Here is a 27,824-nt window from a genome sequence, read left to right on the forward strand (position 1 = left end):
TGTACAAGGATGACCCATCTCTCCCTACCCAAAGCTTGAGAACTGTGCAAGCAAGTTAGCAACACAGGAAAATTCACCCTCCCAATCTATTTTCAGCCTACATATCCTTTTATCATTTGGTTGCATTGCTGGCAAGAACTTGTAGGCCAGAGGTGGAGTAAAGGTGATGCGCGGGCTTCATGTGGCTGCTTTTGTTGACCCTCAGCCCTTCCAGACTCCCCAGAGTGACCCAAAAAAATGAATTGACTCATGTGGAAGCCTCCAAGAGTGGGAATTCACTTTTTAAATACAGTACCAGGGGGCCCCTGTACTATTGATCTGTTTGTCTGTCAAAATACCTGTTTTTCAAAACCAGGAATGGACTGCTGTTCACTTTTGATTTTGCAGAGAAGGAACATCTTTAGCAAGTACATACAGCCCTCAAAAGGGACTCTGGAACAGAAAATTGACCCTGGACCCACTGTAGTTCTAGATCTAAAATGCAACAGTCAGGTTTTAGAAGCACACTTTTAAAAAAATCTAGCTATTTCAGGGTAGGTGCTTTTCTGTACCAGTTTCCTAGCACAACACATTTTTATTTTCAGCAAAATTCGGCCTTCAGCAAATGCTACTCCTTTTAGGATGAAATGCAGCAGCAGTTCGAGACACCCCTCCCCAAAAAGATACATCATCACAAAAGCACATTAACGTTTGAATTACATAGGTTGCCTTTTTAATGAGGGAGATGGGTTCAAAATTAGTCACATGCAAATTTGTGTCCATTTAGTTGATCAAATCCAATTCACACTGGTCTGAACTCCTAGCCTTATGCTATAGATGTAATTACTCTTTGCTAAATGCAGTGCTGACAAACCAACTATTATATAAGCCATGCTGTGGTTCTTGACATGGTTTGTTGACACCTCTTCAGAAGAACATAATAGGAAATGGCCTTTGATTTGGATTTATAATACAGTGTGTTTAAAGTCAGGTAATATATTTTAGATGGGTTTCTTGTGTGACAGAAATTGCTCAGCAGGGATTTTGGATGGATTTGTCTGAAACTGGCTAGCGTGAAGCACTCACAACACATGCTTAAAAGCCGAGGCAGAAAGAAAGGGAAAATAGCTCTTATCTTGAGTTAGAGCATGTATTCAGGGAACATGTCCAAGGTAATTAACAGCAGTGCATTTCTTTTAAGGAGTCTATTTGCTGTACTCATTTATCTCAATTCAACCCTGGAAAACCACATTGAAGAGTAAGAAGTAGCATTAGAACAGGGGGAAAGAATTAGAAAGATAAGAAAGTATTATTCACTCCAGTGTTTTTTCTTTCGTGTTCTCTTTTTTAACACAAGGGATAAAGGCTAGAATCCTGTGAGTTAGGTCTTTGTAAGTGAACTTACATATGCAGGATTTCGAATTGGTCAGCTTTGTAAATTGGTCAGCTTTACCTTTGTCCAGCTGAGGGCTACAGTTACATTACTACACACCAGAGCTGACAAAATGCGCAATGCGAATCACAAAATCTTTCTGGTGCCCCAGAAATGCATCTTTGCAATTCACAAATAAGCCCTCCTAATGCCTTTGCTACTTACCTAATTGCAGTTGGCCCTCCATATCCATGGTTTCTTTACCCACAGAGTCAAGCATCCACGGCTTTAAAATATTTTTAAAAACATATAACATCCAAAAATCAAGCTTTGATTTTGCCATTTGATATAAGGCACACCATTTTACTATCCATCGTATTTAATGGGACTTGAACATCAATGGATTTTGATATTCAATGGGGGGGTCCTGCAACCAAACCATAGCCAATACCAAGAGCCCACTGTAATAATAATAACAACAATAATAATAATAATAATAGGATTTATTTATATGCCGCCCAATCACTGGGAATCGGGGTGGCTTACAACAGAGGGGATGATAGACGGTTCCCTGCCCTCAGGCTTACAATCCAAAAGACACGACACAAAAGGAGAAGGGAATGGTGGGGGGGGAAGGGGATCAGGTCCAGCATTCTTCTCTCCCTCTGAGGCCTGGACCAAGGCAGATGGACCGGAGGGAGGGCTCTTCTTCTTCAGGCTAGCCCTGGTGGAGCTGGGCCTGCCTGGCCAACTCCTTCATAGGCCGGAAGATGACAGTTATGGAGGGAGGAGTCTCTTCTTCAAGGCCTGCCCTGATGGAGCTGGGCCTGCCTGGTCAACTCCTTCATAGGCCGGAATATGAGTTATGGAGGGAGGGGTCTCTTCTTCAAGGCTAGCCCTGATGGAGCTGGGCCTGCCTGGTCAACTCCTTCATAGGCCGGAAGATGACAGTTATGGAGGGAGGGGTCTCTTCCTCAAGGCCTGCCCTGATGGAGCTGGGCCTGCCTGGTCAACTCCTTCATAGGCCAGAAAATGACAGTTATGGAGGGAGGGGTCTCTTCTTCAAGGCTAGCCCTGATGGAGCTGGGCCTGCCTAGCCAACTCCGTCATAGGGCGGAAGATGACAGTTATGGAGGGAGGAGTCTCTTCTTCAAGGCTAGTCCTGTTAGAGCTGGGCCTGCCTGGTCAACTCCTTCATAGGCCGGAATATGAGTTATGGAGGGAGGGGTCTCTTCTTCAAGGCTAGCCCTGATGGAGCTGGGCCTGCCTGGTCAACTCCTTCATAGGCCGGAAGATGACAGTTATGGAGGGAGGGGTCTCTTCCTCAAGGCCTGCCCTGATGGAGCTGGGCCTGCCTGGTCAACTCCTTCATAGGCCAGAAAATGACAGTTATGGAGGGAGGGGTCTCTTCTTCAAGGCTAGCCCTGATGGAGCTGGGCCTGCCTGGCCAACTCCGTCATAGGGCGGAAGATGACAGTTATGGAGGGAGGAGTCTCTTCTTCAAGGCTAGTCCTGTTAGAGCTGGGCCTGCCTGGTCAACTCCTTCATAGGCCGGAAGATGACAGTTATGGAGGGAGGAGTCTCTCCTTCAAGGCTAGCCCTGATGGAACTGGGCCTGCCTGGTCAACTCCCTCATAGGCCTCATAGACTGTATACACTTGTCCCTCCATATTCATTAGAGTTAGGGGCACAAGACCCCTGGGAATATGGGAAAACCACAAATAACAAAAATACCATGTTTTTACCTGACAGGACACCTCTCTAGGAATATCTAGGTCCTCCAGTGCAACTCTGTCATCAACATCCAATAGTCATTGATCACCATAGAACTGCGCTGGAGGAGCTACAAAGGCCTAGTAGAATATTCTTCCTAGGAATCTCTAGGTCTTTCAGTCCAACTTTTAGTTAAAGCTGATCATAGGAGTTGCACTGGAGGACCTAGATATTCCTAGAGAGAACATATTAATCAAATCCATGAATAATCAAATCTGCAATTTGGAGGGATGAGTGTATACAAGTTGAATATCTCATATACAGAATTCCACAATCCAAATTATTATAAAAACCAAAACTTTTTTCATGGGTGGATGATAATGACACTTTTGCCATCTGATGATTCAGTGTATGCAAACTTCATTTCATGCACAAAATTGTTAAAAAAATATTGTATAAAATTACCTTCAGGCACGTGTGTAAGTTGTATATGAAACATAAATAAATTTGGTGCCTAGACTTGGTTCTCATCTCCAAAATATTTTGGAACAGGTGTTCCAAAATCCAAAACACTTCCAATCCCAAGCATTTTGGATAAGAGCGAGTCAACCTATATAAAATTATGTTAAGTAAAAGATACAGGGTTCCACTGAAAAGTGTTACATAACCTACAACGTTTTGGGGCACATTCCATAGGAAATATCTATTTTTAAATGTGTGTGTGTGTGTGTGTGTATAATCAGTGTAGTTGCTGAGGTACATACAAATACTGAATGCTATAGTTAGAGTGAACAGGAAAGCATGACTGGTTTTTAATGGTAGAATTTGATAAACACAGATGTGTAACATGGTGTTCTCATTAAGACATTAGATTAACCACCAGCTTGCTCACTGCAGTTCACTTAATGATAGATTTATATTGCAAATCCCCAAATTCTACTCAAATTCTGACCAGGCAGCAGGAATGGGATTGAGAATGAGAGTAGCTTTTATGACAATATCCATAATAGATCTAACATGCACCAAACAATATTGTTTAAAAATTAAGCCTTATGTATTAATTGGAATACCAGATTATCAGGATAACATGCAATCAAATGCTTTGTTGTCACTTATTTAATTCTTTTTATAGCATGTATAAATTCTTGAATAACAGGTTTACCCATCATTTTTCCTCCCATTATGCAGATTAGGTTACAATTACAATACCCATTGATTTGCTGTAGAGCAGCTGAAGAAGCAGAAACTGAAACATTTTAATATGTGAATATTTTCTTTATGTTCATCACTTTGTGTGTGCATGTGTGTGTATTTATATGTACTACTACTACAGGTAGGTTGCTAGTATTGTGGACCTGTGATACCTTTATTGGGCCAACCTAAATGCACATTATACATGTTACAAGTTTATAAAGCTCCACCAATAGCTTCTCCAAAGTTGTTAAAAAATCATACAGGAGAAAGAAAAAAATTAATATTAGTCATAGCACCTGTATTTGGTCAAGATGTTGTGGTTGTTGTCTTCAGCTGAGATGGTATGGAAGGGCATTCATGCAGGTGGACCCCTCCTTCTTCTTGACATGTTGGTACTGGGAGAGTCAGTCTGGGAAATAAACTTTAAATTCCATTAGCAAGGCAAAAAGCTATGGCCTGATGAAGAAGCCAGTGGAGCGTCAAAAGCTTGCAACATGTATAATGTGTATTTTGGTTGGCCAATAAAGGTATCACTCTTTTGTGGATTTTAGTTGTTTCACAATACGTTTTCTGGCAACCGTAGTAAGAAAAATATTTCACAGTTGTCAGGTCCAAACTTGTTTTCCTCTCTGCAGAGAAGTTCTACACAGCTGAAGTCTTGTCTGAACTAGTTCAGTGTCATAACTTGCTGTTGCTTTAACAGCACTGACCCAGGACAACTATATCACTAGGATGTTCAAGGCTGACTTTGGTTGTGACTTTGTGCTTGCGAGGCTTCTGACCCTTATCCCACCACTTTTTTTCCTTCGCACTCTTCTCTTAAAACTACTAACACACTTGTACCCAACCCACTAATTCCTAAACCTGACTGTCCTAACCCTAATCCTCACTCATTCACTCCACACCAATCTTTCCCGACTCCTACTCCCACCAACCTTATTCAAATCCCTTCAAACATTCCCCAGTCTCACTCTGAACTTCCCATTTGCTCACTTTCTCCCACCAACTCCTTACCTGATTATCTCTAGTATTCAATACATACAAAATCAGATTACCTAAACACACAAAACAATGTTTTACAAAAACTCCATGACCTCACAGTGCTCATCTGCCTCAATCCATACGTTATGATGAAATAGGCTAGGAGCACAGGAAATCGCTTTAATACTGATTTAAGACTCTTGGTGCTTCTATCTCAGTATGGCTAGCAATGACTTGCAAGAATTCCCCAGGGCTTCAGGCAGAGGTGTTTCCTGCCCTATTTGAAGCAAAGCTTGGAATATTATTAAAAGTGGGCATGTTGGCATCACACTTTTTAAAGTAACAGATGATTCCTTACAAGTAATTCAGTTTGTAAAGAGGGATCTTGTAGCACCGTTGAGATTAACTAGGTAGCATAAATTTCTGTAGACTCTGAGTACATCTCCACTGTAGAAATAATTTAGTTTGACACCACTTTAAGTGCTGGAGCTCCATTCCATGGAATCCTGGAATCTGTATTTTTTACAAGATCTTTAGTCTTCTCTACCAAAGAGTTCTGGTGCCTCACAAAACTACAAATCCCAGGATTCTGTAGCATGGAGCTATAGCAATGAAAGTAGTGTCAAATTGCATTACACCCTTTGTCTACTTCCTCAGATGCATTGAGTAAACTGGTGCCCAGGAAGGACTATTATAGCCAGGCTGCATGAATAGTGGTAAAAATGCAAAAGTTGTGGGTATGGTGATGAGATGATAAATTTGGTTTTTACTATGATCCTTGAGGGACAAGGGCATAAGGAAAGATGTTGCTTAAGGCCAGGGTGGTGGATGATCATATGAATGGTGGAGGGAGTTTTGGGATAGAGTATGTGCCGACTGGGAACCAGAACTCATGAGGATGGGTGTTAACCAGCGTTATGTGTGCCACCCACCCTTGCCCTAGACAACATCTTTCATCCTGTTTTTGTCTCTCAACAACAAGTTAAGTCTCCCTTATCCAAAATGCTTGGGGCCAAAAGAGGTTTGGATTTTGAATTTTTTTTGCACACCACAAGTTTAAGACGTGTATTGGCAAGAAGAAACTTATTCAGAGGATGGCAACCAAGATGATGAAGGGTCTGGAAACCTAGTCCAATGAGGGTGCTGGGGGTGTTTAGCCTGGAGAAGATTAAAAGGTAATATGATTATCATTCTCAAATGTCAGGACTGTTGTGTGGAATATGAAGAAGAACTGGGCCAATAGATTCAAATTATAAGATAGCAGAGCCTAACTAAAAAGTAGGACAAACATCCTTCTCATAAGAGCTGGTTGATAAGTGGAATGGAATAATTTGCAGGTGGTGAACTCTCTTTCATTAGAGATCCTTAAACAGAGATAGAATGACCATCTTCTAGGAATGCCTTCTTCTGTGAATCTAGCAGTGATTGCATTAGGGAAGAATTAGCAAGGAATTTTAAAAAAACTGCAGTAAAGCACAGTTTCTCCATAAATATACATTATTCTCACCCATTCCTCGAAGCAAGATTCGTTGTTAGATATTTCACTGCACATGGGAGCACAACCACAGGGACAATTCTTAGGAGTGTAACCCTATATATTTTAGATAATACATGGTTATTATTTAATCCCAATATTGTTTTTCTAAGATGTAGGGAAGGCCATAACTAATTGGCATTATATTTGTTTGTTTTAACAATTAAAATATAATGAAAGACATCTACAATGTAAGTGTATACACATCTATCTATCCCAAAACCTCCTCCACCATTCATATGATCAACATCTTTCCTTATGCCCTTGTCCCTCAAGGGCTGGAGCAGGTGGGCAGGAAAAAGTGCTTAATCCTGCATTGCCCAAAAGCAGGTCTAACTCCTGCTGTCTACACAGGCGGATCGAACTTCCGAATACCAACTGGCTGTCCATATAAAAAGGTGTCAAGCTGTGTTGCTTGAAGCAACATTTTTGTGTCGCTTCCTCACCATGGAATGTGCACCTTAGCACAAACACACTGCTTGCAACCTCCAAGTACCTCCCAGATGCCATCCCAATGGATGAGCACACCTTTGATCACCCATACACTCACAAGTACAATGCTCCAGCGGTGGATTGGTGTGCCGTGTAATACATTCACATGCCCCAGTCACCCCATGCCCTCCTGTTGGACTGTCTGGTTTGCTACATTTCAATTACATTCATTGGAGTTGGCACCTTTTCGTTTCTTTTCTTTGCTGCAGCCACCCACGGCTGTTTATATACAGGCATGAAGGAGCGCATTTCCTGCACTGAGCCAGAATATTCTGGCCTCTTTTTGCTCCAGTTTTTAGCCCCGGAGCGTGGCGTCATTTTGGTTTCCACCAATTTCCATGGTGTGCATAATATAAACGCCCCACCTTCAAGCTGCTTTCTTTTGCCCATGTATTTTGGCCTGATGTTAGAAGTTAAGATATCTTTGTCACCTGGCCTTAGTTATCCCTAGGTAAAGGACTGTAGCTTTCATTACATTTACTTCAAGCGTGAGGAGTTTGCCGCACTGCTAAAAACCCCAACTTACCCTTGCCGCGTCAAAGTCTCTTTTGGGATCCCGAAAGAGACTTCGATGCGGCAAGAGTAAGTCGGGGGTTTTAGCAGTGGAAAAACCTTCTGATAACATCAGGATGCCGCCTGAATTAAACTTTAAACCGGATAGAGGTAAATCGGTTTATTAAGTCATAGCAAAAGCTCCATACACAAAATGCTGCTGACTGAATGCAGCTCCTAGCTGGAGGTTAGCCAGGTTTTAGCCAGGCAGCGGCATCAGCACCATTTTGCGTATGATAGGCGCGTTACGGACCGCCTAAAAGCGGAGGTCTGCCGGCACTGCTGGTTGCTCCATGAGGGAGCTGTAGCAGCCCAACTGTGTGGAGCAAAAAAGAACCCCCCAAATGGTGCTTCTTCCCGCGGCGCGGTTATGACGCCGCAAGGCTCCAATGGCGCACTCGTGACGTCATAAGCGGCGCGCGACGTGCAGACGCTATGCGTCCGACACGTAATAATGGCGGCGCCTGTGTGTATAGGGCACCGCCATTATTACGCCCCCATCATGTGCTAGAGGTGAGGCTGGTGTGGACACTAGGTCCCCGGCCAACCCTTGGCACATGATGGGGGCGCATCAAGAGCCTGTCTGTAATGGGCCATAATACTCTTTTATCCACTTCAAGGCGGCTGGGGTGAGCTGGGTTTCTTTAGCGATGTGGCAGGCTCCAGGCGACAGCTCCCTTTGCTCCCATTGACACAGAAGTCAGTCGCAGGTGCAAGCGGTCAGTGCAAAATGAGGCCCTTGTGCTTCTCCCCACAGACTCACATCTGGCCCTGAATGGAATACAAGGCTCAACTGTTTGAGTCTGGGCCAGGATTTTCTCAACTTGCATATAATAATAATAATAATAATGATGATGATGATGATGATGATGATGATGTTGTTTAAACAGAAGAAAAGCTTATCTTTTTCTCTTTACAATTCTATGGTCCAAAACACATTGCAGAAATAACCCAGTCTGAGACCACTTTAACTGCGCTGGGAATTCTGGGAAGTGTAGTTTTGTGAGACATTGAGCCTTCTCTGCCAGAGAGAGCTCAGGTGCCACAATGAACTACAACTACCATTAAAAACGGGGCTGCCTCTAGGGCCCAGGGGGAACCTTATCAAGAACTTAGTGACGCGAAGTTCCCAGCTAAGCCTCCGATTGGCCGGCGCCGAACGTTCTGTTTCTACCCTTCTCTCCCCCCTTCTCCCTTTCTCTTCCTGAGGTTGAGGAGATCAAAGGAGCAGAGGGGAGAGGGAGGGGCTAGAGAGAGAAGAGGAGGCCGATAATAAAGCGTCCTCATTCGTGACCTGCGCAGTGGGGTTATCTCATTTTTTTACCGACCCATCCTCGCTCTTTTGGCCCTTCGCACGCTCCGTCAACGGCTGTGAGGAGGAGGAGGGGCTAAGAGAGAGGGGGGGAGGAGAAGAGTCCTATGAAAAGCGACCTCATTCGTGACCTGCGCAGTGGAGCCTTCCTAGTCACCCCAGCTGTTTTGGACCTTCTCGCTCTCCGTCCACGGCCGCGAGAAGGAGGAGCAGAAACAGGAGACTTATAAAAAGCGGCCTCATTCGTGACCTGCGCAGTGTGGAGTTACCTCCTTTTTCCTTCCATCTCCGTCCTTTTGGTCCTTCGCGCGTTCCGTCCGCGGCCGCCGCAAACCGCCATTTCCGTCGCGACCGTTATCTCCCCGCCTCAGTCAGTCAGCGCTTCCTCCTCGGAGGGAGGAGATGAGCTGCGGAGGCGGCGGCGACGGCAGCGGCAGCGGCGGCTCTTGACCAGTCACTCCCTTCCTCTCCCCGAGGATGCTGAAGATGAAGCTCCCGGTGAAGCAGCCGCCTCAGCCAGACCTGAGGGAGGGGGAAGAGGAGGAGGAGGAGGAGGAAGACGACGGCGACGATGATAACAACCAGGCGCTGAGGGAAAATGGAGGGCGCTCGGCCTCTCAGCCTCGACGAAGCGGGGCTCCACTGGCGGCGGCGGCTCCTCAGGGCTGCTGCTGCTGTTGCTGCTGCTGCTGCTGTTCTGGGGCGGCGCGGGAGTCGGTCTACGAGTGGTTCGGCCTGGCCTTGGGCTCGGCGCAGCGGCTGGAGTTCGCGGTGGGGCTGCTGGACCTCCTGAACCCTCTGGAGCTGCGCTTCCTGGGCTCCTGCTTGGAGGAGCTGGCGCGCAAGGACTACCACTGCCTCAGGGACTCCGAGGCCAAGGCCAACGGCGCCGGAGGGGAGGCCAACGCCAACGCCGCCGCCGCCGCGCCCCAGCAACCCCCGCCGGCTCCCTCCTCCTCCTCCTCCCCTCCTCCCGCTTCCCCGCCTCCTCCTCCGCTTCCAGCGCCGCCGCCGCCTCCCCCTCCCTCCGACTTCCGAGACCCAGCCGTCCGCTCCAAGCTCATCGTCTACCTGGCCCTCCTGGGCTCCGAGAACCGGGAGGCCGCCGGGCGCCTCCACCGCCTCCTGCCCCGAGTGGACGCCGTCCTCGAAAGCTTCCCCAGGAAGGCAGCAGGAGGAGGAGGAGGAGAGCAGGCAGAAGACGGGGAGGAGGAAGGGAGGGCGAGGGAGGGCGGCCTGGGGCCGGTGGCGCAGGAGGAGCTGCTGCTGCTCTTCACCATGGCCTCCCTCCACCCGGCCTTCTCCTTCCACCAGAGGGTCACCCTCCGGGAGCACCTCCAGCGCCTCAGGAGGGCCCTCTGCCGGGACGACGACGACGAAGGGGAAGGAGAAGGGTTCGGGAGCCCGGTAAGGAGTGGCCCCCGTCTCCGCTCCATCGCTGCTCAGGCCTAGACAGGGCTGCAACCCAACAAACTACCATTCCCAGAATCCCGCCGCTGAGCTTTTGTAGGGTTCAGTCTGCTTCCTCAGATGCCTTTGGTGGAGTGTGTTTCCTGTAGTAGAACCGCCCCTGCCCTTGGGGGCATGTTTTAGCTGTTGGTCCAAAACACGCTGCAGAAATAATCCGCTTTGACATCCCTTTAACTGCCTTTGGGAATCGTACTTGATTATGGCACCATCGCTCTCTGGCAGAGAAGGCTAAATGTCTCACTAGACTACAGTTCCCAGAATTCCCTGGCATTGAGCCAGGGCTGTTGGAGTGGTCTCAGACCGGATGATCTCTGCAGTCTGTTTTGGACTGTCGTGTGCCTTGGTGTTGTTTCCTGCTTTGGGAGACCCCAAGGTGAATGCGTCACAGGGCTTCCTTGGCCAGTTTCTTTGGAGAGGGTGCACCGTCTACGCTGCAGAAATCATGCAGTGTGGCTTTAAAGGGGTTTACGGAAGAAATAGCTCTGCTTCCAGGAGTATGAGAATTGATCAGGCCATCCTTCAAAGGAGAAATAATGCGATTTGACACCACTTTAACTGTCAGGGCTCCTCTGTCCTGCAGAATCCTTGCAGTTGTACTTTTGTGAGGCACCGGCAGTCTTTGGCATAGAAGGCTAAAGACATTGTAGAGCCACAGTCCCAGGATTCTGTAGGATGATGCTGCAGCACTTAAACTGGTCTCAAACTGCATTATTTCTACAGTGTAGATGCAGCCATTGAAGGATATGAGATGAGACGGTCTGAACTATTATACTCCTTGCAGCAGAACTATTTTCTTAGGTAAGTGTCTGTGAAGTTTAAGGGAGCTTCTTTTAAAAGAATGTTGCTTTTCCCAACATTACATTGTTGTGGACCAACGTAGCTCCCTTTTGTAAACGCTTGTTTTGCATTGCCATTTATTTTACTCTTCCTTGGAGAGACTGCTGTGGAGCAAAGGGTGGACTATAAATATGTTAAGCATCTGGCTTATTAGCCAGCCAGCTTTCCTTATCATATTTAGGTGTGGTCACCCAGAAGTATTAGCAACGCTTGAAACCTTAGTTTTTGCCAGCAGTACATTGCTTGTTACTTTAAAAGCAGCTAGCTACATTGCTCCTTAGGAGGGACTTACTTTTTAATTGGTAACGTACATTTTAAAAGGACCCGAAATCTTCAAAGTAATTCCTGAAAGCTTAGGGCAACCTCATTAATATCAGGGTTTTCTTAGGCAAGGGATGCTCGGGGGTGGCTTGGCATTGCTTTCCTTTGAAATGTCTAGGACACTGCAGGAGCATAAGAGAAGTATTTGAGCATCATTCCAAGGGTCCCTCTCATCCAGCATCCCGTTTCTAGTCCTACCTTGCCATAAATCCTCATCAACCTGCTGCAGGTATGGAGGCAAACACCACAGTCCTGTTTATCCTGAACAAATGGTATTCAGAAGCAGGCTGTCTTTGAACACTGTGCTTCCACCTAAGTGTCAAGGGTAGTGCCTGTTGACAGACCCCTTTCCCATGAAGCCATTTAAGTTAGTGGCCAGTGTCATATTCTGTGGCAGTGAATTATGTAAGCCAGTCTTAGGTGTGGGGTTAAAAGTATTTTAACCTGAAACTGCTTATTTCATCGGGGTGACTTTGCATTTTAGTACTGAGAGAAGATTCTAGCACCTTTCTCCTCAGTATTCTCAAATTATTTTTGAAAACCTATATTAAGCTCCTCCTTAGTTGGAATGGGAGTGCTGCTTCCTCGTCCCATTTTAATTTATTTATTATGGTATTTATACCCCACCCTTCAGCCCTAAAGGCTTTCAGAGCGGCTTGCAATAATTAGACTCAGGCTTACAATCTAAAAGACAGGACACAAAAAGAGAAGGGGATGGTGGTGGGGAAGGGGACCAGGTCCAGCGGTTCTTCTCTCTCTCAGAGGAGAGAACTATGCCCTGAAAAAGCATTTGCGTTTGTGTCTTTTGCATATGCATTTGAACTCAGTAGGTGTCTTTGAAAATAGATGAGAAGCAAAGAGGACTTTTTTTCTTACTTGCTGTTACTAAATAAATCTATTCTTGCTCAGCAGTTTTCTGAATTAATGATCTTTTCTAACCCATGAGCATCAGTTATTGAGCATAGAGCTTTCTGCTGAAGGGAGGCACGTTTCCATTTCTGTTGGAAATCAAACACAAGTGGTTGATGGGGCTAAAACCAAAAAGTGACAGGGTGAGGATCGCCCACAAATGCACCTTCTCCATTTATTTACATGGGGCCAAAGCAGACAGCCCAGAAGAGGAGCAGCCTCTGCTCCTGATCAGGTCTGGACTGCGGCCACCACTACAGTCCCAAACCAGCAGCTGGCAGGAGCAGATTAAATCCAATCCTAAAAGCCGGATGCGGCCCGGCCAGCCCTTGGGACCAGCCCCAGCCCAGTCCTGCCGCCGGAGCCTTTGGCCTCTTGCTTGAGGGCGTGGGGCCTTTGGCCTATCAGGAGGAGGCGGACAAGGGGGGCAAGCAGCGGGCAAGGGGGGGCAATTGTCTATAGAAGCCTCCAAAACATGCATTTATATTAACATTTTTTTAAAATCAGCAAATTTTTTGCGTGTCCTCCATTTAAAAAGTGTCCTCCATTTGAAAATTTTGTCCTACATTTGTCCCAGTTTATTTATTTATTTAATTTAAAAAAAAAAAAAAAAGCATTTAATTATTTATTTTTTGGCTTCGGCCCCCCAGTTGTCTGAGGGACAGCAACCCGGCCCCCAGCTCAAAAAGTTTGCCTACCCCTGGTTTACACCTTCCCTTAATTCAATGTATTCACATTCTGTTTCTTCCCTTTCCACCCCACTTACTTTCCCTCTTCAGCCAGATTCCTCAGGTTGCAAAACATTTGCTGCTGTTGTGTGCATTCAAGTCAGTTCCAACTTATGGTGATCCTAAGGGGTTTTCTATCCTATCATGGGGTTTTCTTGGCAGCTTTCTTCAGAAGGAGTTTGCCATGGCCATCTTCTGAAACTCAAAACTTAGGGAAAATTAAATCTTCCCTCCACAGCTCTTAGTGCCACTATCCCATGGGACTTTAGTTAATTTTTAAAGACTTCCTTCATGTGAATGAGATTTTTCCTTGAGAAAGCCTAGTTTGAGGGCAGTTCTGCAGAGAAATTGAAGCAGGGGCTAAGAAGTTTCATATCCCTGTTTCAGTGGATAAAGGGAGATTGCTAACCCTAGCTGACCTGAATGGCCAGCATGGTTACCCCTGAATATGTTTCTTAGCCAACCTGTTAATTTATTACTTATTTACTTAATAGTGTGCCTTTCTCCTGATATATGATGCAAAGCAACCTACAATATAGGTTAAAATAAAATAAAGCTAAAGCAATATAAAATATAAAAGTTTTTAAAATAGACAGTCCAATTAAAGCCACTAAAATGTTTAATGTGGATGTTCTGTAAGAAATGCACTCACTGTGTTACATGGTACATTATGTGCAGTACAATGAAGAGTGAGGGTTGGTCTGAGTTGGGCTTTGCGCTTTCTGCACATGTAAATGAATTACGAATCCCCTTAAACTAAGATTAATAGTTTTAAAATTGGCTCCTTTTTCAGCTTCTGCCACATCAAAAATAACAAATGAAACATTCTTAACTATAAGATTTTAATTAAAGTTTGAGCTGAGACTTTCCTTTCACTGCTTTTTGTCAACAATGGTTTGGGCAGTATTCCACTACTTTGCTCTATGTATTTTGCAAAGAGAAATAACTTAGCTGAGGCCTAAGAACCTACCCTATTTTGGTTTGGGTTAGTAAACTGTACAGTAATTATATTATAAACAAGAAAACATGAATCTATAATAGACTGAAGCAAATTTGGGAACATAATAATACACTAAGAAACAACCTACCGCTTGACATGTCATAGGGAGGCTGCTTCGAATCTCAGTTGCCAAACTACTTTTAAAAAAAAATTAAAACACCACTCCTGTTTTTTTCAGTTGATCATTTATTTATTTTTAAAAGTCTGGATATCATTACTATTTTCCAACTGTCTTATTGGAACAACAATGATTGTTTAAAATCAAACATTTTAACTTTAACAGTTTATTGGCAGTTGTTCATTGTTAGACTAGTGTCCACCTTCAGTTGCTTCTTTTTAATCACTTACATTTATAATACAAGAAATGCCATTCAGATATAAATTCTTCAGATAACACAGGTTCAACCAAAGCAACTTGCTTTAAAAGAACACTTTTTAAAGAACAATTATTATTTAAGCTAGGGTCTATAACATCTGAACTGCTTTTTGCTTCCTCATTTTCTCATTGAGTCCTGTATTGCTCTAATACTATATAAGTAATAAGTAGCACTAATAACATTCACTTATTCTTATTTTCATCTGTCTCTCAGAGTACTTTGTATGTTTCATTCTGTACAATTCAGATTTAATAGGAATAATAAACAGTACAAATTAAAGCCTAATAACTTTGAATTGTTAATATTAGAAACCATTAAAAAGTTTGATCAAGCTTTGTAATGCACAAAATAATGTTTCACGTTATTACTATAATAAGCAGAATTCATTTTTTCATATCTGCAATAATTGTTAAAAGACATTAGCATAATTGTTTAAATAGGTAAAATCCCTTAATGCCTATTAAAAGAGGGAGTGTCCCTATGCTTGCAGGCATAGAGTCCATGATAAAAAAGCATCTGATCTAACTCCTTGCTTAGAAGTAGTTGAATTTGCTATGCCTGTCAGAAAATCATTTATAGAAATCATTCAACTTCATAAGCACATTGAAGGGGGAAATGGTGGTGTTATCACTGAACCTTGCTTGATTTGACTAGAACACATATTGTTTGTTTAATAGTCCTGATAAGTTTTGGAAATTTTGGTTTGAACAAGGTTGGGGGGGGACCCATTGACTTTATTATCATAGTGAAAATAACAAGTATTTTAAAGTGTTCGTTCTAAAGAATGCTAATGAACATTTAAGATGAGAGGGATAACACCCAGAATGAATTAGATAACTTGGGAAAGTTTAATGTATATTGAGTATGGGTGGTAAAGCTTCCTCGGAATTGTCTTTGAGGACTCTGTTCTGAATTTAGTGCTGATTCGTCCTTTTTAAGAGATCAAAGATATTTTTGAAAATGGACCAAGTGAAGGTGTAGCAGAGAACAGAGTGGTGTTGTGGTTTGCCTATTAGGCTATGAATCTAGAGATCAGGGTTCAGATTCCTGGCTGGCTATGGATACCACTGGGTGACCTTACGCAAGTCTCAGAGGGAAGCAGAGGCAAGCCTCGCTGAACAAATCTTGCCAGGAATACCCCATGGTAGGGTTGCCTTAAGGTTGCCATTAGTTGGAAATGAGTTGAAGGCATACAACAACAACAAAGGTATAACAAGATTGTCATACTTATTTTGATAATTTTCTCTAATTTAATGTTGTTGTTTTTTAAAGAAGTGATTGATCCACTATAGCAAAAGAATCTTGGCCTTTGATGGTGGGCTCAAATATGAAGGCTGATGTCACAATAAACTTGTTATTCTTCAAATTGTTATCATTTTGCCTTATTTTTTCCCATGTACATAGATTGCAATTGTTGCTCTGTCAACTTCTTTACATTGCAACATGTGATTACATTTATATTTAATATTATAATTGTTTTGTTTTTTGCAGAATGGTCCTCATAACTGCATGCCAAGTAATGAGAGCAGTTTACTTGAGCAAAGAATAGCTCATCATGATAAACCATTGGTGACCTCCCACAGACCACAGCAAGAAGGTATGTAGATAAAAGTCCGCATTTTGATAAAATAAATGTTTAGCAAATTTCTCTGCCTTTTTGTGTTGTTGGGTTTTTGTTGTTTATTTTGTTTGGATTTTTGCAAGTTACATCAATCATATTTATCATGGCAAGTCTTCCCTACTTGATGCAGATGCAGGTGTGGAAATCCAAGTATTTATAAAGTGCTGCTGGGTGGGAGATGGGCTGGAGACCCTTTCACATTTGCATGGGAGGGTATCCAAGAGCCTTAGACATGCTGGCCCAAACTAGTAACTGGCAGCTAGTTTTTTGCTTGATTAGGGCTGCATCCACACTGCATAAATAATCCAGTTTGACATCACTTTAACTGCCATGGCTCAGTGCTATGCAATTCCAGTTGTGGAATTCTGAGATTTGTAGTTTGTTGTGGCACCAGGGCTCTGACAGAGAAGGCTAAATGTCTGACAAACTACAAATCACAGAACTCCATTGCATTGAGTCATGGCAGTTAAACTGGTGTCAACCTGGATTATTTTTGCTGTGCAGATGCAGCCAAGCAAAAACAGACCAAAATTATTGACTCCTGTCTCCTGGATGCAAAGGGATGGAAACTTTTCACTGCTGTATTTTTCAACATAAACCTTAACATTTCTGAAATGTATAGCTTTAATGAAATTAGGTTGCATCGTAATAAATGCATACAGTACAAGTTAAATTGGACAATTGGAAGGGAAAAAACACCACTCATATTTAAAATCTAAGTTATAATTAATTTTTTAAAGATTATTTTACAGATTACACAGGTGTTCCAAACTTTTGGGACATGCTAAAACTCTTATGAGTGCCTTGATCTTTCCGCCTTCAATTCCTAAATAATGTAAGGAAGTATGTGCTGTTGAGTTGTCATGATTGGAGAGAATTCACAGTATTCAAATAAAATTTCCAACTGCTTGATTTTTGTTTATACATACTTACGCAGAAATAATCCCATTTTGGAGGAGAGTCAGGACATAAATCCAATAAATAAATAAATATTCTTTTAAAAATTCCACTAACCTCAGTTGAGTTTATTCCTGGGTAACTGAGTATTATTATAGCATAAAAAGGATAGAATTGTTTTTCCTGAAAAAAATATTTCAGCTATTTTTGTCCATTAAAATACTTACACTGTTAAAATATTTATACTGTATATCAGGTTAAAGTAGCATACAGCTTTAATACATACTTTTTTGTTCATTAGACAAAAGAGAAACGTACTGAATCATATCTCCATAAATTAGGGAAATGGAACACTTTCTGATTCAATTTTTTTCCAGAAAACACACACTGCAGGTTATTTATATGGTTGTATGGAATTCACAAACTTTAAGCACATTTATTGTTGCTTCTTGCAAAATTTGTTCATCAGAACAGCATTATGAACAATGTAATGTATTGGAACAAACATACTGTGCTGTTATGTGGCTTAAACATGATGCAAAGAAGCTGGTGGAAGTGCTTGGGTATTAAGTGCTTGCTGCCCCTTCCTGCTCGAGTGACAGCGAGTGCATGTTCAATTGATTCTAAGCAGAAAGGACCATGTGGAAATACTGATGTCATGAGAGTTAGGATGATGTCATGAGAGTTCAGAACAGCTTCAAATGTGGTACAAAGGCTAGATGAAGAGCTATTTGAGTTCAGAGGTAAATGCCTATTGGAAATACATGCCAGGTAATGCTAGCATATACAGATGGTGATGTAGCCCTAATATGTCATATCCTCTAAATGGAGACATTTACTTGGGCAGACAGCCTTGTGCACCATTAGCTTCAGTTCAGTAACAACAGTGAAGAGCCTAAATATCCTAAATGCACCCGATCCCATCTGATCTTGGAAGCTAAGCTGGGTCTGCCCTGGTTAATACCTAGATGGAAAACCACCAACAAATACCAGTTGCTGTGGGCTATGTTTCCAAGGAAGGAACTAGCAAAATCATTTCTGAGTATTCCTTGCCAAAGAAAGTGCTTGAAGGCGGCCACATGCACCCACCCACACAATTTGGTGAGATGTTTTTTTTCACTAGTGAAGAAATAGCAGAAGGTATGCTAGGCAAAGATCTGATATACATTGGTACCATATGGCAGCATAGATTGAACATACCCTCCTGCTTTTACCTCTGAGGTAGGACACCGGATAAGAAAAACAGCAGGTGGTGCACATTACCTCTGCAGCATCCAAGTGACATGTTAGAGTGGCTAGCATAAGAACGAGTGTTTTGGCATGTGTTGAAATAGCAGTGATAGCATTTTTTAAGATGTAGAAATCATGGATACATTTTTAATTTTTCTGTGAACAGAGAGGTCTGTCAATTACTGAAAACAAATGTTGCATCTCATATGAATATGTGTTTTCTGGCTCTGGGTGCTTGGCTATTATGAAATAGCTTTTGTTCTATGCCCACAAACTTTCATTCTGTGCCCACAGATATTCCTGTGAATGGGGGCAATTTTATCACCTGAAAGATAGTTGAATTCCCATGAGGTCAGAAAAGTCAATAATGCAAGGGGTTTTAGGTTTAAAAAACAACACTGCAGGTGAGAATTAAGTGCATTCAATGACAGTGGGTCATTAAAGGGTGGTATGGAGTTGTGTGCTCCCTTTCTCCATTACTTCAGAGTACAGAATTCTTTTCCTAGTCTGACTTGCAGTGAAACATAAGACATAATGATGGCTGACCCAGATTTTCTTTTTAAACAATATTAAACAAAAAAGTACAAACAAAAAAAAGTAATCTGGCTGTTGTTAGCCTTAATAGCAATATCTATGTGTCATCTTACCTTTTGCTGAACCAGTGGAGGTGGAAATGAATTTCCAAAAGGATAAAGTTTTATAAAGTAATTCTGCAGTTCAGACTCCCATGCCAGTGTGCCATTCATTCCCACCATGACAGGATTCTTATCATTCCATGTGAATACAGCCTATTTTGCATAATGAATGTGTTTCATGTATGTTTGTATTACTTACCTGTGCAGCTTGTTATGTAAGACTGAGGACTGTCACTAGGTATTTTAAAAAAAAGTGTTGTGATCAGCCTGCATTGAAAAACAGAGGGCTTCTATTGCACAGTAATATACTGTATAATGGAGTCATTGCAAAATTGACTAAGAGGAGATAATAACGTGTTATAAGGACAAGTAAATGTTGTTAAATTGCACACCCCTCCCCCAAATTGTAGCAAAATGGGTGTGTGCTGTATAAATATGTGTTTCAGATGTAAAAAAGTACTTCTGAATAGCTGAGTATCTTCACAGGTTTGCCTAATTTTTCTTTTAGCTGTACACATTCAGAAGATAATGCTGAAAGGAGGACCACGGAAAAGATCTGACAAACATCTGGAATATACTTTCAAAGTAAGTGGTCATTCTTTGGGTTCTAGATGTTTCCTATGTAAGTCAGAACTATTTAGTAATACAAAATGCTTAGCATAGAATACAAATGGGTTGTGCCCATTTGATCTCAGCAAGCAAAAAAGCTGCGTGTTGCTAGTTAGTAAAAACAATGTATGACTCTACACTCATCCAGACCTTATGCAACCCTGGCATGGTGACACAAAAATGAAACCTGTGCATTACAGCTCCTTCCTTGCATATGAAGTGACTGGATAAATTAGACTGCATTCGATTCTGAAAAGTAAATGTATACTACTGCATAAGCAATGGTCCCTAAACTGTGCCCTTTAAGACATTTTGGACTTCAGCTCCCAGAAGCCTCAGCCATGTTGGCCAGTAGTCTGGGATTCTGGGAGCTGAAGTCCAAAATCCCTTAAAGAGCACAGTTTGGGGACCACTGGCATAGAGGAAATTGGTTAAAATGCCAGATTCTCATAGAATCATAGAGTTGGAAGAGACCACAAGGGCCATCCAGTCCAACCCCCTGCCATGCACAAGTCTTATATGCACAAGTAACAGTAATCTCTATGTACTATGTACTGTAGATACAAAAAGTAGACTATAAATTAAAATAACATTTTCAGTGATTTCAGCAGTTTTGCGTTTTATTATTGTATCCAATTTTTTTAAAAAATCATTTCTTCTTCATGGTCTCTGCAAATCACACAAATGGGTTATTTCTATTTCTACCTTGATCACATAGTGATTTAGTATCACATGTATTTAACTAATCCTGTAAAGATTATTACTATATAATTGTTGGTGATTTTTCCCCCTCATCAGGTGATCTGGTCTGATCATTCCATATCCTGTGTAACTAAAACACATCAAGAACTTCAGGAATTTCTACTAAAAGTAAGTTTTCATTTGTTAGAAATTGGTAGCTTGTTAGTTGCTTGGTCTTCTTAGGATACAATACTAATTAACTGTCTGATCTGTAAGGTTGACTTTCAAATGCTGCCAGTGTATCAGTGAATAACAAAATACTTGTTGGATGAACATATTTACATACATCTTGAATTGATGGTTGTTTCATAATGCTAACCATTTTCCTAAGGCTGAATGAAAAGCAACAGTTTTTAGTTAGCAAGTAATAACTTGGTGTGTGGCAATATCCTTTTCTAGCTATAACCACATAATGTGCACAACTGAGTTGGATTTAGGAATTATGTAAGCAGCCTTGTGGAAATACTGATAGTGGCAGATATACACCATTGGATCTAGCATTGATGGTGGCTGTGTAGAGAATGTGGGGAGAGAGAGAAAATGGATGATTCCATTCATCTCTGAATACTGCTACTGATTGACTTTCCCTGTGGTTTATTTGCCTTCATAGAAAAAAAGTTTCCCCAACCCAATGTACACAACGAATTTCAGTTGACAGTTCAGTGCATAGCATGATAGCTTCTTCCTCACCTGAGAAGAGTTGTACTTCTCATTAGAGAGTGACTATTTCAAACTCCAATTGATCTAATTTTATATTTTAGTTCAAATCCAAATTATTAGTTATATTTAAGAAACTCATTTTCACCTGACTCTGATGTATGCATTTCTGAGATGGGTAATGGTGATCTAATTATTAGTCAGCAACTAATATAATTCTCCTCAGCTTCCAAAGGATCTTTCTTCTGAAGCATTTGACAAGACTATTTTAGGAGCCTTAAATCAGGGGTTACAGAAGCAAGAAGAAAGGAGGCACCCAGACTTGGAACCTATGATAAGGTAAAACAAGAATTAAATATAGTTACTCAGTTTGACTTGCTACTATAACGTTCTATATTCCTTTTGTCATTGACCTGTGGTCATTAACCATCAAGATCTGCATAGGATGCAGCCTTATGCCTAGTCAGATTATTGGTCCATCTAACTCACTGTACTCAGCTTCAGTGAGTCTGGGGACCAGTTCCCCATTCCATAGCCCACTTCAGCTCTGCCAGTGAAATACAGTGGCAGTCCACAAATATTGTTTTTAAAGAGTAGTGTTTCCTTTCAAATGGGAATCTTTTTCTTTGAGATGGGGAGAAAGGGAAAGTCATCAACAGAAAATATATGACTTCTCTGCATGTAAGTTCTCTAGCTATTTACATCTCCTCTAGGACACACAGAGAAAAAACCCAGGCTGCAGGGGAGGGAGGGTCATGTCACACTTGTGTTAAAGCTGCTCAGTTTATAATAAGTAAAAACACAAAAAAGCATAGTTATTGTTGTGCACCTTCAAGTCATTTCTGACTTACGGTGACCCTAAAGTGAGCCTGTCATGGGACTTTCTTGGCAAGATTTGTTCAGTGGTGGTTTGCCATTGCCTTGCCTAAGGTCACCCAGTGGGTTTCATAGTCAAGCTGGGAAAAGCATAATACAAAATCATAAAAATGCAGCATGTAGTTACATGAAAACTAGCATTTAAAATTGGTCAGATGCATAGTGGGGGGGGGGGGGGAGAAACAGGGCTCACTTTATAGACAGCAAAGAGGAGATCAAGAAAAGGTCTGATGGATTTGGATTAGGAACTTCTGAAGATCTTGGGCCATGAATCCAAATTATTTTATCCATGAGGGCCCAGTGGGCAATGGCAGAAAATACATGTAAACAAGCTTGATTAAGCTTGATCTTTCTTTCCCATCACACATCCATCTCTGTTAGATAACTGTAGTGTTAGAAACATGTGACAGTTGACTCACTTGTCTGTTCTGCAAATATATGTATAGATATGAAACTCATTGTGTGTGCAATGTGGTACATATGTAGTTGCGATTTTAATGCAAGCCCTGGAAATAATTTCCCCCTGTCCCCAGTGTTTGTAGATTACAGAAGGATGGACTAGGATTAATAATGTAGGACTTGACCTGTTCTTTTTTACAGAGATTTGATTTCATATTTACCAGTGTGTATTGAATTTGGGTTTAAAGGAGGAGCTGTTGATTTGAATTAATTAAAAAATAATTCTTGTATTTAGCTCCACATTTAATGATTGACTTCTTTAACATGGATTTTACTTATTTTAGGCAGCTGTTTTCAACTACATCCCAAGCTTTTCTGCAGAATCGGAGAGTACACAACTTTTTTCAGTCTCTGTCCTCGGATTCATTGCATGTTCATAGTAAGAAACTACTAAAAAAAATTTCATTCTTTTATGAACTCATCTCACTTTACTGATACCTGATTCATGAATCATACAAGAGGAAATGCTTTGGTTTAAGTGACACTTTTATTTGATTCACCAGACTAGTGGTTTAATTTGAATCGTAAGAATTTAGATTAGGCAACAAGTATTGTCAAAACAGTCTTAATACATTAGTCTGAAGATAGTCACTTTGGATTGTATGCAGTGAGGTGAGGTGAAGGCAGCTCAGGGGACCAGTATTTGTCTTCCCACACAAACAGCCCTGGGGGCTACATGCAGCTTCAAGGCTGCTCTTTGCCCACCTAGACAGTAGGTTACACTAAGAATAGGATATGTTGTATTTTTAGTGTAAGATTGAAATCTTTGGTTATTGGGAAGGTATGCCTTACTACAATAAATGTTGTCACACAATCTTTATCAGTATAGTTGATTTACCCTGCCTGATTCTTGCCCTTTAGAGTCATTCCCCAGATTCTTGCCCCTCAGCTCAGTAGAAAACAGTAGTTCAAGAGTTACTACTTCAAAATTCAGGAGATATCTTATGTATATTAAAAACTTGATTTAAAAAAAGTTTGATATACTGTCATTTTAGGCACCCAGTTGCAAAAGTTAAGGGGGAAATTCAGTAAGCTCATTCTAAACTATACATTGGTTCAATATTAATCAACAGATCTCAGTGAATGTACAGCCCATCCACCCCAACCACAGGCTTGCCATCCGTGGATTTGAGCATTTGCAGATGGCAAGCCCTGTTGACCCTATGGCACACTGCCATTAAAAACCCATGGCTTTTGGTATCCACGGTGGAGTCCAGAAGAGAACTCCTGCAGATACTAAGGGCTCACTGTATTGGTATTGGCTAATGCATTGAAATGGACTACAATACAGGTATACCTCAATTAACTAAGTAGATATATTCTTGGGCATTCTAGTTTAAGGGAATTTGGAATGGAGAATATGCGGAAGCATGCACTAAGAGCAGAAGTTCCCAGACTTTCTCATTTCACTGCGTTGTTAAGAGTGTCAGTAATTTTTTGAAGCTCTTCTAGACTCCCCAGAGTGAAAAGCATTTCTGTTTACTAAGTAGTTAGGTCCAAACAGCTTAATTAGTATTTATGTCCTAACCTAACAACTTATGTGCCCTTCACAGATGAAAATGAAGAGTACACTTCTTACTTCCTCTCCTAGGTGTGGCAGTTGCTCTTGCTGTAGCCACCACCACTGTTTTTGTCACAGCCCGGCTCTGCTGTTGCAACTGCTGCCATCTCATCCTCTGAGCCCTTCCCAGGCATGGTCTGTTGCTCCTTGTATACCCAGTTGTTTTGCTGGAGGATTGGCACACAGCTGGGCTGGAGCATCATCAGCATCAGCTTGGGTGGCTCTTCCTGAGGCAACATTGAAGCACTACAGCTTGACATGGCTCGTGAAGGATTAGCTAGGCTGGGTAGAGGAAGCAGAAGTGCAGAAAGGAGGATGATGACTCAGCTCTTTATCAACCTTGCCAACTGGAGAAAACAGCAGCAGTGAAGATGTAGGGCAGCGACTTGTCCATTAGTAAAATGTTGGTGCTGCACTGTGAGAATAGAGGCAGCCTCTTCCTCCAGCTGGAAAGGTTGCTACAGGCTGAGTTACCACTCTTTTTCTCTTCTGCTTCTATCATCCAGTGGAGCTGGGACAGAATCTTATATTTATATATATTAATGTGAATGAAAACCAAGTGGATCACTAAATAGGGATTTATGAGCTAAAAACTAACAGCCATTATTTAAGCTCATCCAATTCTAGATGCTAGTTTGGGACAAGATAACTTCAGCCCTATCTACAGTGGCACAGTGAGCCTAATATTAGCAACTCACTCTAGTGTTGATGCTTTGTAAATTAATGCAGTTAGCTGCAAGATGGCTGAATTTATATAGCCTCTTAATTTGTCAGAGCTTTATGTAAAGCTACATAACTATTCTAAGCACTTCTAAGTCATGTCTTCTGAAGTTCTTACACATCTTTTGCCCTTTCAGATAACTTCCAGTCATCTCTAAAGACATCCAAGATAGCAGAACACTTCAAAGAGGATAGCTCAGAAGCTTCAAGTCAGGAGGAAGGTAGGCATATATGCAGAAGAAACTCATGATTTTTTGGGTTGAGTTTGAAAAGTATTTTCAGACAACATTTTGAACTGTCATAGTAACAGTCTTGTTCTGATGAAAATGGAAAACACGTGAGGTGAAAACTACTGAAAAACACTGAACCATTATTTCTACCCTGCCTAACTAAATTTTTGAAGTAAAGTTGGTGGATAATGTTTGGGGTGGGGGGTGGGGGTCTGTTTATTTTGCTTAGCCAGTTGTCTGAGTTGGAAACCTGTTTGTATGACTTAAAGCAGGGTGGGCAACTGTGCAAGACTGGAATCCACATTAGTCCTCCAGGAGACCTTGTGCACTCACAAACACACACACATCCCACTGTACCTGCTCCCACAAAAAATGAACAGGTTTTTTTAATCTTCAAATGTTCTCCAGTCTAGAAAGTGATTCATATCTACACACTGCAAAACCTCAGTGCATTCAGGAAGAGAAAGCATGTCCACTACTGGGGACCAATTCATATGTGAAAACTAAATTAATTCAAAGGTATTTCCTTCAAAGTACCATGTTACTGTTCAAAAGCTAATAAGGTATCCCGTTTTTATTATTATTAAAATAGCAATTTACAGTGTGATTATTTTTATTTATATTATTATAGTGAGGCCATAAAGTTTACTTGATAAGAAATTTAAATGAAATTGAGGAAGTTTACAAGCATGGTGTTGGACTAGGACTCTGGAGGTTTGAATCTCCAGGCAGATTCTATGCATACTTGATTGGAACTGATGTGGGTGACTGTGGCACTCCAGATGTTCATGGTCTTTGCCTCCCATAGCCTGCATAACTAATGCTAATGGGATTCCTCCCACCCCCAAGCAACCCTACATAGGAGTGCACCCAAACCCCTAATAATTTTTAATAGAATTTAATCTCCAAAGAAGCATGTTTCGATTTCAAGGCAGGTGAAGCCTGTGCTTTTGTGCATACCCACGAACATCTGAGTAATTTTGTTGAGATAAATTTACCTTTATGTAAAGGTACACTGCTACTAAACTTAAATATGCATGAGGACTTGGAAGTGAGCTTTACTGTGTTCCACAGGGTGTGCTATTCATTTTATTCCGGACAGGTTACTCCCTGGAAAGTGGATATTGCCTGATGATGCAGTCATGGAAATGAACTGCTGGATAGGGAATTTGGCTGTTGTAATATTTTTCCAAACTCTTGATTGCACCCGGACATATGAGGTTTCTTTTGAGTAGTTATGATCAGCTGCTAAGTCTTACCCATGGTTCCAATTTTCCAGATGGTGAAACAAGCCTAAAACATGCCTTCACAGGTAGTTAAACTTTCTGTAATGACTGAGCCAACATTTCCCCCAGCAGTCAGTGGTGCTTCAGTTTTTCTGTATGTGTGAAAAAAGCACTGCTTAAACCTGAGGGATATGCAGTAAGATCCCTCAAAAAACATACAGTATCTGTGGTAGTAAAGTCATAAGTATATTAACTTTACCCTAAATACTTATTAAATACTTATGTTCATGTATTCAAATCCAGATACATTTTAGCAAGCAAGGCAGGTTCAGTTTAATAATAGGAATAATATCTTGAGGGATCTGTATGCTCAAATACCTAATAGCTTCTGCCCACTGGTGAAACTGTCATTTGGCAATCAACACACAACTATATCTGAATCCATTTCAAAAATTCTGATAGAAAACCAAATTCCTTTAAGATATTAAAAATAAAACACCAATTAATTTTGTTAAATGCTTTTTCTGCAATGTGTGAAATAATGGTCAGTATTTATATTTGAAGCAATCCGATTTAGAAGTAATTATCAGCTACAAATAATCATCAGTAACAAACAAAACGTATGTAGATTGTATCCACACTGCAGAACTAAAGCAGTTTGACACCAGTTTAACTGCCATGACTCTTGTCCAAAACATACTACAGAAATAATCCACTTTGAGTTTGCTTTAACTGCCTTGGCTCAGTGCTAGGGAATCCTGGGAATTCTATTTTATTGTGAGACCAAAGCTCTCTGACAGAGAAGGCTCAATGTCTCATAAAACGAAGTTCCCAGAATTCCCTAGCATTGAGCCAGGGCAATTAAAATAGTCTCAATCTGGATTAATTCTGCAGTGTGTTTTGGACCTAAGTCTTACAGAATCCTGAGATTTGTTGTTTGATGAGGCACCAAGCTCTTTTGACAGATCAGGCTGAATATGTCACAAAACTACAAATCCCAGGATTCTGTAGGATAGAGTCATGGCCCTTAAAATGGTGTCAAAATACTCTAATTCTACAGTGTGGCTAACCCCTAAATTGAGTTCATTCATGTTGTTACTATGTTAATGTTGTTACTACTAGCCCTGTTGCAAGTAGTATTTTGACACCAACATTTAATGACAAAGCTGCTCTATAATTTGTACTTACAGAATGATCTTTTCCTGTTTTGAGAATAACAGAAATAAAGATTTCATAAAAAGAAATGGGAAAAGAACCTGATACAAGAATCTTTTCCAATGCAAAAAGGACTGAGAACCAATATGTTTTATACCATTCAATGGCAAAACCATCTATCTTGAAGTTTTCAATTTCTGAAAGATTCAATAACTCTTTTAATCTTCCATTTGCAAGGGAGCTTGTCAGAGATTGTTTAAATTGCGCATCCACTTGTGGGAAGATTAAACATGAAAAAGTCCTTAGATCAGATCTGCTAGGTCCTATACTTTTGCATATAATGTTGAATAAACTTTTTGAAATCCAAGTTAATATATTTTGGTGTAGTACAAAGGTTATTGTGTGAATCTTTCAAAAATCACTGGAATAAAATAGC

General features: G+C 41.4%; 1 protein-coding gene across 4 annotated transcripts in view; it reads left to right on the forward strand.

Moving 5' to 3' along the window:
- The first annotated feature begins 9,305 nt into the window (after positions 1 to 9,305).
- The window catches only part of ZCCHC2 (zinc finger CCHC-type containing 2), a 36,049-nt gene continuing 17,530 nt past the window's right edge, over positions 9,306 to 27,824 (forward strand). For 2 of the 4 annotated variants that reach the window (XM_089516609.1, XM_089516611.1), the window contains exons 1-7: positions 9,312 to 10,536; positions 16,263 to 16,368; positions 19,663 to 19,739; positions 20,562 to 20,633; positions 21,388 to 21,500; positions 22,781 to 22,875; positions 24,915 to 24,998. In XM_089516609.1, coding sequence (XP_089372735.1) covers positions 9,607 to 10,536; positions 16,263 to 16,368; positions 19,663 to 19,739; positions 20,562 to 20,633; positions 21,388 to 21,500; positions 22,781 to 22,875; positions 24,915 to 24,998 — 1,477 coding nt within the window. In that variant the 5' untranslated portion in view covers positions 9,312 to 9,606. Of the gene's footprint in view, positions 10,537 to 11,378; positions 11,398 to 16,262; positions 16,369 to 19,662; positions 19,740 to 20,561; positions 20,634 to 21,387; positions 21,501 to 22,780; positions 22,876 to 24,914; positions 24,999 to 27,824 lie in introns of those variants that run through there. The other 2 variants (XM_089516612.1, XM_089516613.1) reach the window with 2 other exon arrangements.

Source organism: Sceloporus occidentalis, unplaced genomic scaffold (genome assembly GCF_023333645.1).
Source record: "Sceloporus occidentalis isolate IW3139 unplaced genomic scaffold, rSceOcc1.0.p SCAF_3, whole genome shotgun sequence".
Taxonomy (NCBI): domain Eukaryota; kingdom Metazoa; phylum Chordata; class Lepidosauria; order Squamata; family Phrynosomatidae; genus Sceloporus; species Sceloporus occidentalis.